Source organism: Lissotriton helveticus, chromosome 2_1 (genome assembly GCF_964261635.1).
Source record: "Lissotriton helveticus chromosome 2_1, aLisHel1.1, whole genome shotgun sequence".
Taxonomy (NCBI): domain Eukaryota; kingdom Metazoa; phylum Chordata; class Amphibia; order Caudata; family Salamandridae; genus Lissotriton; species Lissotriton helveticus.
In genome coordinates this window covers 644,620,008-644,638,133 of record NC_136059.1, presented here as the reverse complement: position 1 = coordinate 644,638,133, position 18,126 = coordinate 644,620,008, and the positions used below count along the sequence as shown (strand labels likewise).

The 18,126-nt window shown below is 43.3% G+C and overlaps 1 protein-coding gene across 1 annotated transcript; it reads left to right on the top strand.

Moving 5' to 3' along the window:
* The first annotated feature begins 231 nt into the window (after window positions 1-231).
* Window positions 232-3,397, top strand: FIG4 (FIG4 phosphoinositide 5-phosphatase). The gene has a single exon (XM_078675332.1). It carries the CDS (start codon window positions 349-351, stop codon window positions 3,067-3,069), a length of 2,721 nt encoding a protein of 906 aa, XP_078531458.1. The 5' UTR covers window positions 232-348; the 3' UTR covers window positions 3,070-3,397.
* Window positions 3,398-18,126: the final 14,729 nt, after the last annotated feature.

Genomic DNA, 18,126 nt, shown 5'->3' with positions numbered 1-18,126 from the left:
TGATAAAGTTACTGTCTCGAAATAAAATAATTGTAACTTTTTTATTATACCTATGCTGCATACTTATGAAGAAATTATGCGGTCGTTAATGAATTGAATACACAATTCTCACTGATTATGCTGACGACAGTTGTCTACAACTGTTACTTTACTTCCAAAAGATGGCTACTAAATTAAGACGTGCGAATAAAGGCTCAACCACTTAGTCCGTTTTCCGTGTCCATCATGTCAAGCACCTGACTGGCATTGAAGCAAAGCAGCGAAGCAGCTGGTCTGTGCTTTGCAGCATAGGAGACGTGCGGTGTCTGACCAACAGGTGAGGACCGCATTCCATGAAACAGGAGTAACATGCCGACCGCTGCCCCCATTATCAGCTCGGTACAGAAACTTGTTCTCTATGAGACCAGAGCTCGGTATTTCCTGGTTGGAAGCAATCATGCAGAGACCAAGTACCGTGTTTTGAAAATTGATCGCACCGAGCCCAAGGATTTGGTTGTCATTGATGATAAGCATGTATACACACAGCAAGAAGTTAAGGAGCTTCTTGGACGTTTGGACCTAGGCAACAGAACAAAAATGGGCCAAAAGGGGACCTCCGGATTGTCACGAGCTGTCTCCGCTTTTGGAGTCGTGGGATTTGTTCACTTTTTAGAAGGTTATTATATAGTCCTAATAACGAAAAGAAGGAAAATGGCCGATATTGGTGGACATGCAGTATACAAAATCGAAGATACAACCATGATTTACATTCCAAACGATTCTGTTAGAGTTACTCATCCTGATGAAGCTAGGTACGTTAGAATGTTTCAAAATGTGGATCTCTCAAGTAACTTTTATTTTAGCTATAGCTATGATTTGACCCACTCTCTACAGTACAACCTATCTATCTTAAGGATGCCCATTGATCTACTGAAAAAAGAAACTACTCCACAAAGTCGGCAGGAAAGTTTTGATATATTTGAAGATGAAGGGCTTAGCCAGGGTGGCAGTGGGGTGTTCGGAATCCGTAGTGAGCCATATATGAAATACGTATGGAATGGTGAGCTGCTGGAGATTGTGAAAAATGCAGTGCATTACGACTGGTTATTGTACATCATTCACGGCTTCTGCGGACAGTCAAAGCTGTTAATCTATGGTCATCCAGTATACGTGACTCTGATGGCTAGAAGATCCAGTAGATTTGCTGGAACACGTTTCCTTAAGAGAGGAGCCAATTGTGAGGGTGATGTTGCCAATGAAGTTGAGACTGAACAGATTGTCTATGATGCCTCAGTCATGTCTTTTACTGCTGGAAGCTATTCGTCCTATGTGCAAGTTCGAGGGTCAGTGCCATTATACTGGTCTCAGGATATTTCAACTATGATTCCAAAGCCACCAATAACATTGGATCAAGCTGATCCATTTGCACATGTAGCTGCATTACATTTCGATCAAATGTTACAGAGGTTTGGTTCACCTATTATTATTTTGAATCTCGTCAAGGAGAGAGAGAAAAGAAAGCATGAAAGAATTCTTAGTGAAGAACTTGTTTCCGCTGTGACTTATCTTAATCAATTTCTGCCCCCAGAGCACTGCATTGAGTATATTGCATGGGACATGGCTAAATTTACAAAAAGCAAACTATGTAATGTTCTTGATCGACTTAATGTGATTGCTGATAGTGTTGTCAAGAAAACAGGTTTTTTTGTCAACCGACCAGATTTCTACTGTAGCACACTGCGACCAGATGAGAAATGGAATCAACTTGGTGGAGTAGTTCTATCAACTGGTCACTTACAGACAGGTGTTCTTCGAACCAATTGTGTTGACTGTCTGGATCGTACAAACACTGCCCAGTTTATGGTAGGGAAATGTGCACTGGCCTATCAGCTGTATTCATTGGGGCTAATTGATAAGCCAAATCTTCAGTTTGACACGGATGCTGTTAGGCTGTTTGAAGAGCTGTATGAAGACCATGGCGACACTCTTTCCCTCCAGTATGGTGGTTCCCAGTTGGTCCATCGAGTAAAAACATACCGGAAGATTGCACCATGGACCCAGCATTCCAAGGATATTATGCAGACTCTTTCTAGATACTACAGCAATGCCTTCTCGGATGCTGACAGGCAAGACTCAATAAATTTGTTCCTAAAGGTGTTTCAGCCTGCTGAAGGAAAGCCTCACCTCTGGGAACTTCCTACTGATTTTTATTTGCACCACACAAATACTATGAAGCTTTTACAAACAAAGAGAAGCTATACGTTTTGGTGGACACCAGAGGTACTAGATCATTTGCCATTGCCATACGATGAAGTACCTTGTGCTGAAAACAGAAGAAAGCTAACAATAAAGAAGTTTAACAAGTATGATGAAGAGACAGATATCCATTATGAGTTCTTCCGGCCTTATGAACTTAGCAGCTTGGATGACACTTTTTGCTTAGCAATGACAAATTCTGCAAGAGACTTCACACCAAAAAATGTTGGCATTGATCCAAGTCCTTTTACTGTGCGTAAGCCAGATGAGACTGAAAAATCTGTGCCGGGGAACAAAACTAACAAGGATGAAACCGTGCTACAACGTAAAACAGCTGCCAGTGCCCCTCCACCACCAAGTGAGGAAGCTGTTTCCAGCAGTTCTGAGGATGACTCTGGAACAGATAAAGAAGATGAAGGGGCAGTTTCACAGCGTTCAACGCCAGTAAAAATGACTGAGACTGGTGATGGTACAAAAACTAATGAAAACTCTTTCCAGCCGATTAAGGACATCTATGGCATTAACCTCTCAGACCCTCCTTCAGAAGATGACCTTCAAGTGTATACAAGGTTTGTTCAGCTTGGACATAGTCAACAGAAACAAGAGAAGAATATTCAGCAACTACGATCAGTGAACTTGGAGAATGTGATAAATGTAATGCATATCTCGTCATTCTCTCAGGACAGCATATATGAGGTCCAGCCTCCTAAAGTTGATAAAAAGTCAATTGAGATTTTCACTGCACATATCCAGGCTGGCAATGGACATATGCAGCCAATGGCAAAAGAGGATGTCCTAATGTATCGCGAGTATATTAGAAACCGATATATGTGAAAAACTACCTGTAAAACTTTCACCTGAAAATGCACACCAATTATTGAGAAAACGTATTTGTCACTGTAAAGTCAGTCCAGCTTGTGACGATGCACAATGTTAGATGAATGGTTCTCTGTGTTACTAATTCTTCTTTATTTCAGCATCTCAACTCTAGATGGTCTTTAACTATGAAAGAATGAGGCGCAGTATTAGCACTTATCGTGCTGCAGTAATTGTGTCAATGAATTAAATAAGTTAAGCCTTAAACTAAATGTTGAAGTGTAATCCTCACTGTTATTTTCCAGAAACCCACCAAACTAAAAATTGTAATTGCTTATTTACTTTATTAATGACTTCCTTATTAAAAGTCACCAAGGAAATAAGGTAAATGAAGTCACTTATTCAGTGTGTAGTCTTGTGATACACACCAGCATTGAGACAATATTATGAACACGACTAAATGTATTGCGGTTTTGTTGGTCATTTAGTAGGTTGATGTAATTCATCACTTGATCTATTTAGTAAGTAAACAATAAGGCCTTTGCACTAGACACTGTCTTAACCAATTTGGATCAGTAATGAAAGTTTACTTCTGGGCTAACACTCTTTCTGTCTGTATTGGACTACATAGACACTAATGGTGGATGTTTCTGCAACATTAAGTTCTACTTCTAGTGGGTCTTAGAAATGTTAAATATGGTTTAAAAAAATCTACCCGTATTGGAGCAGGAACACTTAATCTCTATCAACTTGCTTTTCTTTACAGGTTTAGTGACATCCATATTTTACTCCGACACAACATATTAATTCAAATGTACTTTGTGCAAAACTCATTCCAAAATCTTACAATTACTGTGGTTTTCAGAGTGAGGGTACGGATCCCCCACTCCTAATATAGTTATAAGAATTATTGCACAGCCAGTGTGCCTTGACTATGACTTAGTGTTTATAGTATGAATTTCGATTTTTTGTTATGATTTTGTGAATGGGTGAGGAATGAGAGTGTATAGAGAATGGAACATGTTACATGGTGGTCATGTCCTATACATACTGCCTGCATAATATGTCTTGATAGTAAAGTTGCCTCCACTATGTCGATCTAACCACTACACTGCATGGAAAATATAACTAAATGTGAAGTTAGTCATCTATCTATCTATCGATCTATCTACCCTACAATTCATTGGGCAGGTTGATGGTAGCGGAAGGACAAAAAAGAGTAAGGGCATGAGTAGTGAGTGCACAATCGTGAGAGGGAAATAATTCAGAAGGAAAGTGAATGAGGCGAGTAGGGGACATAATTTAAAGTGAGGGTAACTGTGGGGACCGTGAAAAGTCAGACTGAGAATCTGCTTTGAAAAAAGAATTGGTGAGAGAAAGGATAAATAAGAAAAGACTCATAAGGAATCCTCTGGACACCTTACACAATATATCTCTATTTGATATATAAAGTGCCAGCTCCCTACATTGGTGGTGCAGCGGTGGGACAAAAGACTTGGCATTTGCTGTACCACTTGGTTAATAAGTAATTCCATTTAGGAATCCAAATTTGTCATTGTCAAAAAATATTTTTGGGTCGATTTTGAGTTTTTTAAAATTGTTTTAAACTAGCTGTTCGGGCCTTGTGTTAAGTCTCACAGTAAAACAATTTAACATTGAAAGAATATTAAAGCCAGTTAGGTCTTTTTTGGTAAGTTCTTAAAAAGTTCTCAACCACTTTAAAAACCATGTCCTTCCTAGGAGCTCAACCTGGTACCCTATCAGCATCTTCGTTGCCCCAACTTAAGGAGCTCTGTGAAGCATGGAAACTTGACATGGAGCCTAGACCCACAAAAGCTCATCTTCAGTAGTTGCTAGCAGAAAATGACAAGGCCTTGGCAAGTAAAGGTGCCCCCTCTGGGAACGACAAAAAGGACCCTGGGGTGGATGAGGTTGATACTGAGTCCACCACTACCCTTTCAGCAAGCAACTAAACTGGGAGCACTCCAAGTAGTAGTGTCCCAGAAGAGACAGATACTGAAGATGCAGATCTTCAGAAACCAGCCAAGAGAATAGCATTAGAGGGTAAACTCCTGGCTATAGAAAAGGAAAGAGCTGAGATGGGCCTATGACCCATCTCTGGTGGTAGCAAAATATTAAATAGGGAGAAGGATGAAGCTTTCAACCTTAAAATCCCCAAAGGGATTGTCCCAAAATACTTGGAGGGTGATGATATCAACAAATGATTTACAGCATTTGAGAGGGCCCGTAAAATACACCTGCAGTAAATGCAGTGGTAAGTCTCCAGATGGGATCACTAGTGAGCCCTGTCCGCTCACTAAGGCAACTCTAGTCTCACAGGGTGGAGTAGATAGGTGCCCTGGCTATCTGGCCAAGTAATGTGGAGAAGTACAGACAACAGCCACAGATCAATGGGGTTAGAGTTGAAGCACTGAGGGATACAGGTGCAAGTGTCACTATAGTAACTGAAAAACCAATATCCCCAGAGCAATACCTGACTGGTGAGACGCATACATTCCTCAGTGCTGATAATCAGAACAAGGTAGATCCCATGGCGATGGTATCCTTCGAATCTCATCTGCGTGGTACGTTACAGCTTTAATTCCGGCACACGCTGCTTCTTCCACTACCATTGCACAGTGTGAGATAATTGTGGCTGCTATAGCTGCTCTCTGTTCTCCCCCTCCCTGAAGATTTACGCTAGCCCTCACCTAGCGAAACCTGACTATGGGGACTCCTTGAACTTCCTTTCTGCGGCTCAGAGCAGCGGCCCATGCTATCCCTGTGGAAGGGAGTGTGGGCTGGCTGCCCCATGACCTTACAATTACTCGCAAACCGCCTCACCTACTTAGATGGAAACATGATCCACCCTCCCACTGATGTTGGATCTCCGGTTTTGCCTGGTGGGCCATGAACACTCGGACCTCTGAGTGGTGTTCATCCAATTGAGTTCCGGGGATATTATACTTTGACTTTGTACTTCTGTTCTGCTCCTGAAGTGGGGGGGGGGTGTGGCTGCTTGGCCAGCGTTTTTCAATTCCCCCCTCCATTTTGTCCAGATCATTACCCACTACCATCCACAATAAGGAGGTCTTCCCTGCTTGGCACTCATTTGTTTGTGGGCTGTGACTGCAGAAACTGAAAAAATACACTTATTTACTGGCCTACCTACATTGGAAGGTGGTCCACCACTCCCCAATATGATGATGCCCAGAAAAAGAGACTTGGGACTTTTCCCTACAAGAACCAGAAAGAGGACTCTCCTCTGCCTGAGATTCTTTGTCTGGAAACTCCTAAGGAGGCGGCCATCTTAAAAGGGTGCCCCTATTTACTCCTTGAATTTAACTTAATACAATCTCTGATGTGTTCTAGGAACTTATAATATGAAATGATGCCACATTTGTGCTAATGCATGACCCGCTTTACACCCCCATCCTCTGTATTTCCACCCCCAGTATTTGTTTGTATCCCTCCGATGAGGATTATTTCACCTACTTTTCACTGTTCTGCAAGATCCACTCTTACTGTTTATTTTCCTAACTTACAGTTTATCCACGCATGTAACTGGCCACTAAAACATGACTTTGTCCCTTCTATTCCACTGGTCTCTAATTCTCGCTCTGGGCATCTCAGACTATTCTGATCAGTCTAGGAATCAGTCACAGTATATATCTCCCCTCCCATCTTAACAACTGCGTACACTCTTGCTCCCTAAGGACATACCTCCCTTAGAGGCCCATATCTTCTCTCCCTATATCTCTCCTGTTTCCACCACCCAGCATGGATCCTAACGGGGTCGGAAAACTGAACACCATTTTATCCCCTACTGGAAACAACTCCTTCTTAATAAACTACCCTCAAATCTATCCAAAAGCACCATGAGAAATCTCAAACAGAAAATCCTCAATCTTAAGAAAGAAACTCTTATCACCGACCTTTATTTTTGCTATAACAAGGGTACCCTACTGAATGGCTCCGTCTTCTCAACCAATCAGTGTGCCAAATGGAGGAAAGTACTCTCATCCTCTCTCCGCGCCATCACCAAGAAAATCCCACACAGCCACAAACGTATTACTGCACCCTCCTCACTATACCACAATAATCCCATCATTTCCATCTATAAGAAAGGCACCATACTCATTCCATCTTCAAATCACAATCTTGAACTCTTCAGCGAACTTTCCCCTACCTCAAGAACAAACTATGCTTGGCCACTCCCCCAGGTTCTCCCCCATTACTCCCTTCCGACTCCTCTCCTTATGATCGCCTCCATTCTCCCACCCCCCTCTCTCAATCCACACCTCTCTCCCCAGGTGAACTCCCACCCTTCGGCATGCACTTCTGATGTCCAACACACCCCTTCCCCCTACAACAACACCAATGCTCCGTCTCATCGACACCAATCCAACAGCGTCACTGCCCATCCTTCTAGAGCACTCTACCCCTGCACACCTGTCAATAGGTCCCACTCATCCACCACCCTCTCTCTACCTACCACTTACAAGGCTCTGACGATGATCCTCACCAGTGCCAGCATTTCCAATTGCGCGCTATTCCTCCTCATACCAATCCCTAGCCAAACCTCTTAGAAACCTTCTTGCTGATTCAAAGCTCAACACTATACAATCTAAACTGCAATTGAAGCTGACATTCTCAAACTAGTTCTTATCACCTCCAATCTTGTGCACAAGTGGTCCTCACACTTAACCCCAGTCTAACAACTCCCCAATCTCCAACCACCACTTTGACCCTATTCCTGCTTACCCAGAGATATCACACCCTCATGGAAGATCCACAACCCACTTCAACCACTGATTCCAACCAAATGAGTTAGACAGCTATCAAGCGATGATATACTCTCTCTCCTTGACATCTTTAACCTTGCTCCAGCCATTCACAATTTACCGGCTACAAACATCGAGACTATTATCACCCTATCAGGACATCCCACTCTATTACAAGGTTTATTAATATAATTAACCTAACACACATTTCCATCTCTCATACTTTCTTGACTACCTACAAACCGACCCTGAAATGCGTTTCTAAACTGCTGCTTAGCCAGGAAACACGTGACTGACATAGGTGCTCTTATACTTAACTAGGACCTAGACATCTTCATGCTTACTGAAACCTGGCTGGATGAATACTCCATTCCTATTCTGGACACTCTAGTTCCCCCTCAAGCATGACATCATTAGACTAGACTGCTCAGAACGTTCAGGAGGTGGCCTAGCCTGCATATACAGGTCCTCATTCTCTAAAAAACAATCACACATGGTGTCCCTGCCCTCCTGTGAATACCTCAGGATCGACATCACCATTAACAACTCAAATTGTGCCCTCCACATGCTTTATCACCCACCTGGAGATAACCACACGTTCAGCACATAGAGCATGAAAATTACTTTTGCTAACAATGAAGAGCATAATATCCAGATTTTCCTTGGTGATTTCTATATTCACTCCAATAATTCCAATGACCCTCTTGTGAACAGTTTAAATTCTTTCCTCCAGGACCTTAACTTTATCCAAGCCTGCGACAGCCAGACCTACACCAAAGGAGCCTCCCTAGAACTAATCATTGCAAAAGAGAACACCATTCATCTTGAATCAATTCTCTCTTGTGATTGGACAGACCATTGCATCACATTCTTCCTCAAACAAAAGTCAACCACTTCTAAAGTTCAACCATCAAAAACCACACACTGGGTCTCAGACACTTGCAGCCTTAACTCGCGCACACAATTATGAATCGTGGTAGTAACATCCTGCTACCAGCCTCCTCCATGAACGATGTCCGTGACCTCACTGATAACTACTTCAACTCTGTGTCAAATTATGAACGCCTTTGCCCCCTACCAACTAAAATGAATTCCATCTAAAAGGTCTAACCCCCTGGTTTAACTCTAACCTTAATTGAGAACGCCAACACCGAAGACTTGCATAAAAAGCTTGGAGACATACACCCTCCTAGGCCAACCTCAAAATCCTAGGCCAAAAACGCAACACCTACAATAGACCTATCAGGAACTCCAAAGCGACCTTCATCCAAAATCAACTGGGCACTGCAACTGATCAACCTAAAAAACGGATCAAAATTATCAAAAACAATTGACCTTCAAAAGCAATCCCACTTCCTCTACCAACACAACATTACCTAACTGTGAAACCTTTCTCATTTTTGTTGAGAAAAGCATGCAAATCACCAACGATATCGAGAACGCTATCAAACTTCTTCCATGTGAAGCCCCCCGCTCCCTTCCCCCACCTGATCATAAAGCATGCCCAAGATAACTCCCCCATGTCGCTCAAAAATTTCACCTGCTGTCCTAGCTTCAAAACCCTCAATGACAATGGCACCCTAAATCTATTATCTTACCTGAAATTCTCTATCCACTTCAACGATCCCCTACCTTCCTAATTCCTAAATGAGCCCCCTTCACCTCCTACTCCTACTATGTAATTAATGCCTCACTCACCCCAGCCTCCTTGCCCAAAGGCCTCAAATGTGGCCAGGTTACCCTTACCCTAAAAAAGCCCAATTGCAACCAATCTGACTCAAACAACTACCACCCTATCTCAAACATCCCTACTTTAGCCAGACTCTTAGAAAAATGTGTGCACCTACAGCTACACAATCGCATCGGGCAATTCCAACTCCTCGACCTTGGCCAATCTAGCTTCCGATTGGGTCATAGCACCAAAGCTGCCATAGTTCACATTGTCGACAATGCCCTATGCACTCTCGACCAGAACAAATCTTGCACCTAATCCTACTAGACCTGTCAGCAGCCTTTAGCGCTATCAACTATGCTGCCCTTCTAATCCTTCTTGAACACAGGATGGTCCTCTCTAGCACCGTGCTTAAAGGGTTCTCCTCTTTTCTACACAGCAGATCTCAGTGCTCCCTAATCAGTTCATTATGTCTTTATTTCGAAGTAAAATTCATAAAAGACAGCATACAATACATAAAAATATGTTAAAAAAACTACAGACATCTCATATGATATATAAAAAGTTGTAACCATACAATATGTGCTTCATGTCATAACAGTTAATTAGGCTTCATGTTGTACAGTTGATTGATAGGAATTCAGTTTCTTAATACGGATCAACCACGCCCAACCCAGGAATTTAGCCACACAGATCACAAAAAGTTCGGATCTAATATTACGAAACTTCAGCAGAGCTTCAAGATATCCCCCACAATCCAAGCTTCTACATAAAGGTTTCAACCATTTGAGTCGTGGGGCTCGATAAGCTGGGCAGGCGAAAAACAAATGGCCAATACTTTCTACATGATCCGGACACCAGGGACATTTGTTACTTACATTCTTTGCCCACTTTGTAGTAAAAGAATTAATGGGGAATGTGCCTACACGAAACTGATGATACAGTTTCCGATCCTGGGTTTTGCATATCAGGTCCCAATAGGGCTCAAGGGAGGGTGTCAATTTGTGTATTAAAAAAAGCCCCGTTAGGTTCATGTCTGAAGAATGGATAACCACAGTAGATTTTATCAAGGCCCAGAATAGATCTTTGAAGTCTTGTTTTGAGGGGAATCTGGAACACCCGGGATTTAGCCACAGCTCAGGAAGGCCCATTGCATACAAAACATGTTTGACTTCCCTGAGCCAGGGGATTCTGTGGGCACCCCACAAAGATTTAACCTCATTCAACTAGTGCTCCCTAATCAATCACACTCTTTTCAATCAGTCTCCATTTATGCTGAGTGTCCCCCAAGGCTCTATTTGCCACCCAACATTGTTTTAACTTTATATAGTGCTCCTCACTGAACTTCTCAAACTCTCCCACATCTCCTACCACATGCAGGCTGACTACACCCAACTCTACATGAAAATCACCTCCCCCAAGGACTTCTATATCCTCAAAAACACCTTGACAAAAGCGCAACATTGACTGACCTACAACGACCTCAAACTCCGTGCCCTTAAGACTGAATTCTTACTGATCGCAGCACCCCTAACGTCAAAGACTGGCTCCCTCTTCTCACCGCCCTGAACTGTGCCCCACACATTTTTGGCTCTGCTAAATCCCTTGGTATAATGCTGCATATTCTCAGGAAACTAAAGCGTTTTCTCTCTGCGAAAACCTACTAACTATAGTTCATGCACTTGTGTTATCAAAATTAGACTACAGTAGTACTATTAGTACTATCTAGTACTATCCTGGCTGGCCTCCCAAAACCCTCACTTGTACGTACCACTGAAGGCTATACTGAATGCAGCAGCTAGGCTCATCACTGGATAAAAAAATAAGTGATCATATCACCGACCTTCAGTTATTCATATGCCTAACCCATGAGTCAAGGATTCATCTCAAAATTGCTTGTACGATCCACAAAGCGCTGCATCATAATATGCCTTCCTACCTGCCCCCGAAACTGACCCTGTCGGTTGGACACAAATCTTTGGGAAGCACCTGCCCCGTACTTCTTAAACCACAAAACCTGAAGAAAAAACATACAACCGAGCCTTTTTCCGGCATGGCCCCAAAAAATTGGAACTCCCTCCCTACTAAGATCAGATGCAACCCATCCACATTCATCTTCAGGAAGGATGTACACATTTATTTTATTTTCTGTTTACAGAGTTTTATATAGTGCTAATTGTTAGGCACTGCCGATATTTTGGACCACATGTATCAGAAAAGAGTTTTGCGGTTCTTAAATTGCGATTTTTAGCAAATCGGAATTAGAGAATCGCAAAATGCAATGGATGTAGGATTTGCAAAAAAATTTGCGAGTTTTTCATATTCCTTATTTGTGAATCGCAATTTGAGATTCGCAAATAAGGATTACCTTCCCATTCATTCCTATGGGCTAGAAGGCCCATAGGAATGAATAGGAAGACATTCTCAAATTGCGATTACCGATTAGAGAATTGCAAATGGAGAAAGCAATTTCAAGATTGCAAGGGTGCCTAAAGGGCACCCCTGAAATATGCTTGTGCACATTTTGCTCACATAGTGCATGTATGTTCGACATATGGCATATGGCACTTAAAAAAAAAATCTAAAAAGTGTTTTTTTTAAAGAAAGTCGCAAATTACCACCAACTTGAAGTTGTTGGTAATTTGCAATTCCTTAAGGCCAAATAGCAAATTTCTGGTGCTTCCAGAATTGCATTTAAGGAATCACAATTTGCAATTCCTTAATTGCATTTGCAAAATAGAGAATCACAAATTTTACAATTCTCTATTTTGAGATGGCCTTTTGGGATAATACATCCCAAAAGTCTTTTTCCAATTCGCAAACGGGACGATTCTGAGAATCTACCCGTTTGCAAATGGGAAAAAGGCTTGATACATATGGCCCTAAGTGATTTGCCCAGAATCACAGGATGTTCAACGTCATTGCTGAGACTCAAACTCAGTTCCCCAGATTCGAGGTCGACCACCCTAGCCGTTAGACCAACTCCTCTCCCCTGTTGTACTATCCAATAAATTCCTCTTACATTGAGGACTTAACTCCGGCTCCCCTGTTATTGATTCCTCCGCCTATTCATTTGCTGCCTTTTACCATGCCGGAATATGCTTGGGCTGGGACTTATGCTAGACTATATGCTCCTTTCTCTCTGTTTAGCATATGTGCAATTATATCTCTGTCCTATAGATATTAATCTATATTTGTAAATAGTGTATTTTTATATATTGTATCTATAAATTCTTCTGCTAAATTCCACATTTTGTACAATTCCTGTAAAGCGCTCTGTCATCTGAAAGGGTTGCAGGTCCCTGATCAGGTCCATGATGGTTTGGGGGTGCAGTCTGTATCTTTGCAGTATCTCTGGCTCTGTCAATTGGAAGAGTGTAATCCTCTGCCTGTAGACCTGCTCCTCCCTTCTCCATTCCCTCTCACCTGCTGCCTGTAGCCTTAGCCGTCTTGCTATGATGTAGAAAGCCGCCATTCTGGTTCCAGTGTTGCATTTTGGGGCCCTTTTTTATAGGCTGCACCTGATTACCACCTGCTTTCAATCCATGTTAAATACCGATTCATAAATACCGAATTTTCGTGAAATACGGTAATTTATGGGTCACCTACATCTCAATGGTGTTGTTTTTTCCATTTCTTAATTTCCGATTCGGTAATTTTACCGATTCGGTACATTTACCGACTCGGAATAATTTCCGATTCTGTAATTTTACCGATTCGGAACATTTACCGACTCGGTATATTTTCCGAATCGGTAACTTTTCCGATTCGGTACTATTACCGATTCGGAAATATTTCCGAGCCGGTAATCTACCGATTCGGAATTTTTACCGATTCTGTAAATTTTGGGCGACCTACATCTCAATGTCCAAATACCGGTCGGTAACGGCTGAAATTACCGATTTTCGGCAGTTACCGACCGGTATTAGGCTACCTACATCTGGCCCTTAATCTTTAAAATTGTAACTTGTTTGTTTCCCATAGAAAGTCAATGGTAAACCCGTGGCTGTGTTTAGACACTGCACGCGTCTCCCGTGAGCCTCCTACATCCTAACTTTTGGTTGTTCCTAGAAGCCCCAGCGATTCCACAGGCCCCACACCTCCTTTCTAACTCTCATGTGGTTCTTATACCACTATTTTAGTATATGGTTTGTGAGGCCCCTAGGGCAAAACGTATACTGTGCAACTTATCGTATGCTAATTAAGTTCCTTGTATTGTACTTTTACCTCTGACCTCATAAAGAGTGCAGAGGGATTGTGTTTATAATAAATACATACATATTTCTGATACATACCTTGTGTGGTGTGCTTTCATTTGGTACTCAACAGATTATAAATGGTAAAACAACTTGCTTAACTCGTCTCCAAGTCTTAGCCTGAAGGCTGCTCCCCACAGCTACCACTAGGATAGCTTTCTATAAGGTTGACTTTATAACCTACCATCAATAAGGGTCGATTGGACTGATGCAAGGTGCCCACTAGAATAGTGGACATCATATACCAGGCCAACTTCTCACATTGGTGTGCAGCGGATGGGATACGAGCTTGCACTTGTTTTACCAAATAATCTTGAAAATATCATATGAAAAATCATATCAAGCTACCTGTAGGTACATATGAATCAAGACTTATAATACGTAAGTTCTACTGAACTTTGCAGTTGTAGGTGGTAAGGGTTTAGCACACCCTGACTACAACTTCTAGAGAGATGTCAGCAAGGAGCAGACATCTAAATATGACACATTCACTTTCCAAGAATTGAGAGGATTGTGTGCCATAAGAAAATTAAAGCAAGGAAAGAGTCCAACCACCCAACACTTAATAGATATCCTGGTGGCAAATGACTTAGCAAAAGCATTAGATCCAGCTACAGATACCCTAGGTAGTAGGGAGGGGACCACCCCTCATCTGAGGAAGATCCTAGTGGGGCATCCCACCAGGACTCTGAGGATGAAGAGGGTGCAGTCCAGGAAGTAGTTGATGAACCCAACCTGGGAGACACAGGACTACCTGGAGATGGAGATGGCCGTAGTGGGCCTTCCTTCATCCCCGTTCAAGTAGGCCTACTGGTGTACCTAGAAGACAGAGATCTCTCTCATGGCGGAAATCGATACCTTTGCAGCGGTGGCCGGATTCAAAATTAATGCTGACAAATCGATGGCCCTTGACCTATCCCTGAGACCCCCTACCAAAACACACTTGCAGACCATCTTTCCCCTTCAATGGGCGGCGGACGCAGTGCCTTATCCGGGGATTCGATTCAGAAAAGGGGGTGGTGATGAATAGAGTGCCTGAATTAAGCAGACCACTCTTACCCAGTCCAAAGATCAGGGCTTGATCCATCACCGTTTTTTAGCTCACTGCACCATCCCAGCTCAGAACTTGGCTATATGCAAATTAGTCTGTTCCTGTCCCAGTGCATGATGGGAACAGGGCAAACCAAACTACCAAGCCAATTCTTATACTGGGAAGGAAACCGGTTTCTGCCATTTCAGGCGTCGTCGGCCCGGCTTGCTTGAATCCTGATGGTGCAATGAGCAAGGGACTCACATCTGAGTATACCCTTCCACGCTTATGGTGGACAAAATGATTCAGAAAAGGGGGTGGTGATGAACAGAGTGCCTGAATTAAGCAGACCACTCTTACCCAGTCCAAAGATCAGGGCTTGATCCATCACCGTTTTTTAGCTCACTGCACCATCCCAGCTCAGAACTTGGCTATATGCAAATTAGTCTGTTCCTGTCCCAGTGCATGATGGGAACAGGGCAAACCAAACTACCAAGCCAATTCTTATACTGGGAAGGAAACAAGCTTCCGGGGACCGGTTTCTGCCATTTCAGGCGTCGTCGGCCCGGCTTGCTTGAATCCTGATGGTGCAATGAGCAAGGGACTCACATCTGAGTATACCCTTCCACGCTTATGGTGGACAAAATGATTCAGAAAAGGGGGTGGTGATGAACAGAGTGCCTGAATTAAGCAGACCACTCTTACCCAGTCCAAAGATCAGGGCTTGATCCATCACCGTTTTTTAGCTCACTGCACCATCCCAGCTCAGAACTTGGCTATATGCAAATTAGTCTGTTCCTGTCCCAGTGCATGATGGGAACAGGGCAAACTAAACTACCAAGCCAATTCTTATACTGGGAAGGAAACAAGCTTCCGGGGACCGGTTTCTGCAATTTCAGGCGTCGTCTGCCCGGCTTGCTTGAATCCTGATGGTGCAATGAGCAAGGGACTCACATCTGAGTATACCCTTCCACGCTTATGGTGGACAAATTGATTCAGAAAAGGGGGTGGTGATGAACAGAGTGCCTGAATTAAGCAGACCACTCTTACCCAGTCCAAAGATCAGGGCTTGATCCATCACCGTTTTTTAGCTCACTGCACCATCCCAGCTCAGAACTTGGCTATATGCAAATTAGTCTGTTCCTGTCCCAGTGCATGATGGGAACAGGGCAAACCAAACTACCAAGCCAATTCTTATACTGGGAAGGAAACAAGCTTCCGGGGACCGGTTTCTGCCATTTCAGGCGTCGTCGGCCCGGCTTGCTTGAATCCTGATGGTGCAATGAGCAAGGGACTCACATCTGAGTATACCCTTCCACGCTTATGGTGGACAAAATGATTCAGAAAAGGGGGTGGTGATGAACAGAGTGCCTGAATTAAGCAGACCACTCTTACCCAGTCCAAAGATCAGGGCTTGATCCATCACCGTTTTTTTAGCTCACTGCACCATCCCAGCTCAGAACTTGGCTATATGCAAATTAGTCTGTTCCTGTCCCAGTGCATGATGGGAACAGGGTTTCCCCCTCGAAAACGACTGCAGCAGTAGTAGCAGCAGTAGGTACCTAAAGGTAAAATGCATGAACCTGCACAAAAAACTTAAACACATTTGGCAGAGTTGATCAGCCTGGGGGAAATCCTGCTTCGTCACTTAAAATCAAACCCAGAATATATGGAAGGAGTTGATTGGTAATGATTTTGACCAGAATTTTACTGTCAGTGTTGAGCAGTGACAACGTCCAATATGAGGTGCATTGGGATTCCTTTTTTGCTTGTTTTCAGATTGCAACTGTTACTGTTTCATACAAGGTCCTTGAAAGCTGTCTCTGAGCGTGTGTGCATCCGCTAACACTGACAGTGTGTGAAGTGCAGGATTTCAAACTAGGTCTTAAAAAAGGATGCTGTGAGATCTTTTGCCCATGGTACCTTTCCATTGTCATGTCCCTGATCACCTTTGCCACCTTTTCCATGATAATAGGTGTCAGTGCTATCTCTCTATTACAATTCTCAAGCCATGCCAAGGTGAGCATACATAGAGCATACCTCCCTCCTGTTTCATAGTAGGTCAGTTGGGACGTTTACAGTTATTTGTAATATTTTCTGAATTGGGCTAATATGCCAGGAGAGTCACATAACTAGTGATTATCTGTGGTTTTAATTACAGTCATGTCCTCCGTGCCCTATGCCGGGGGCAGCCTACTGGCCAATGCCCTTCAAGGCTGTTCTCCCTCTCCATAGTTCATAGCTACAATGTATTTAATTTCTGTCCTCTTCACCTCTTTCCTTGGCTTGTACCATTGAAAGAGCAGTGATATCTGTGGTTGACTCATGAGCGGTTCCCTCTCCATTCTACTGAGCCTACTTCTGATCGATTTGAGGATTTCTCACTGTTTTGATATACATGACCCCGAATGTCTGTATTTCCTGTTGTACCATATTCAGAGGATGATCATAGAGCTGAGCAGTAGACGCCTACAGCCGTTCCCCCAAGGACACACATCTCATGAGGCAATCCAATGGTGTATGCATGAATACACCCCGTACATAGAGAAGTTAACTGTTCACTTGGTTATTAATAGTTTCTGTTTCCCCATACATCGATGAGCCCGTTCTTCTCCCAAATTTGTGAAATGGCCTTGGGCGAAGCTCACAAGCTCCTGGTGATTTATTACTGGACCTATCTAGGTCCACATTAAGAGTTGTATTGAAATCTCCCTTTCATATCATGAATCAAGCCAACTTACTGCATACTAGATGGAGGTCTGTGTAAAACTGAGGGCACTTAATACTTGGGCCATACATGTTTACACGTGTAATATGTATTTAATTTATTGTTCCCTGTACTGATAGCTACCTTCCCTGTAATGTGGCTCCACCCTCACCAGTATGTTCATTCCTGTAGAGCAGTGCTTCCCAAACCTTTTAGAACCACAACTCACTTTTTAACCCTTTCTGTGCTGGTGACGGAACCACTCCGTCACCAGCCACAGACGCACTATGCTGGTGAAGGAGTGGTTCCATCACTGCGCGCCCGCCCAAGCTGCCGTGATTCCGCGTCTGAGTGGCGATTTTATTGAGCGGGCGGGGCTGTGGCGGAACCACTCCATCACAAGCACAGCGCGCCCGTGGCTCGTGACGGAGTGGTTCCGTCACGAGCATGGCGGCGCCGCGCGGCCCTCCCTCCCCCCAGCGCTGCAGCGGAGTTACCGCCACGGCCAAGGGGTTAAAAAGACGAACTTATGCGACCCACTGAGCTTTAATGGGCATTAGGCAGGCTATTTCTTAATGTAACTAAAGTGTCTTGTGGCAGCATACTGTCATTTGCACACAATACAT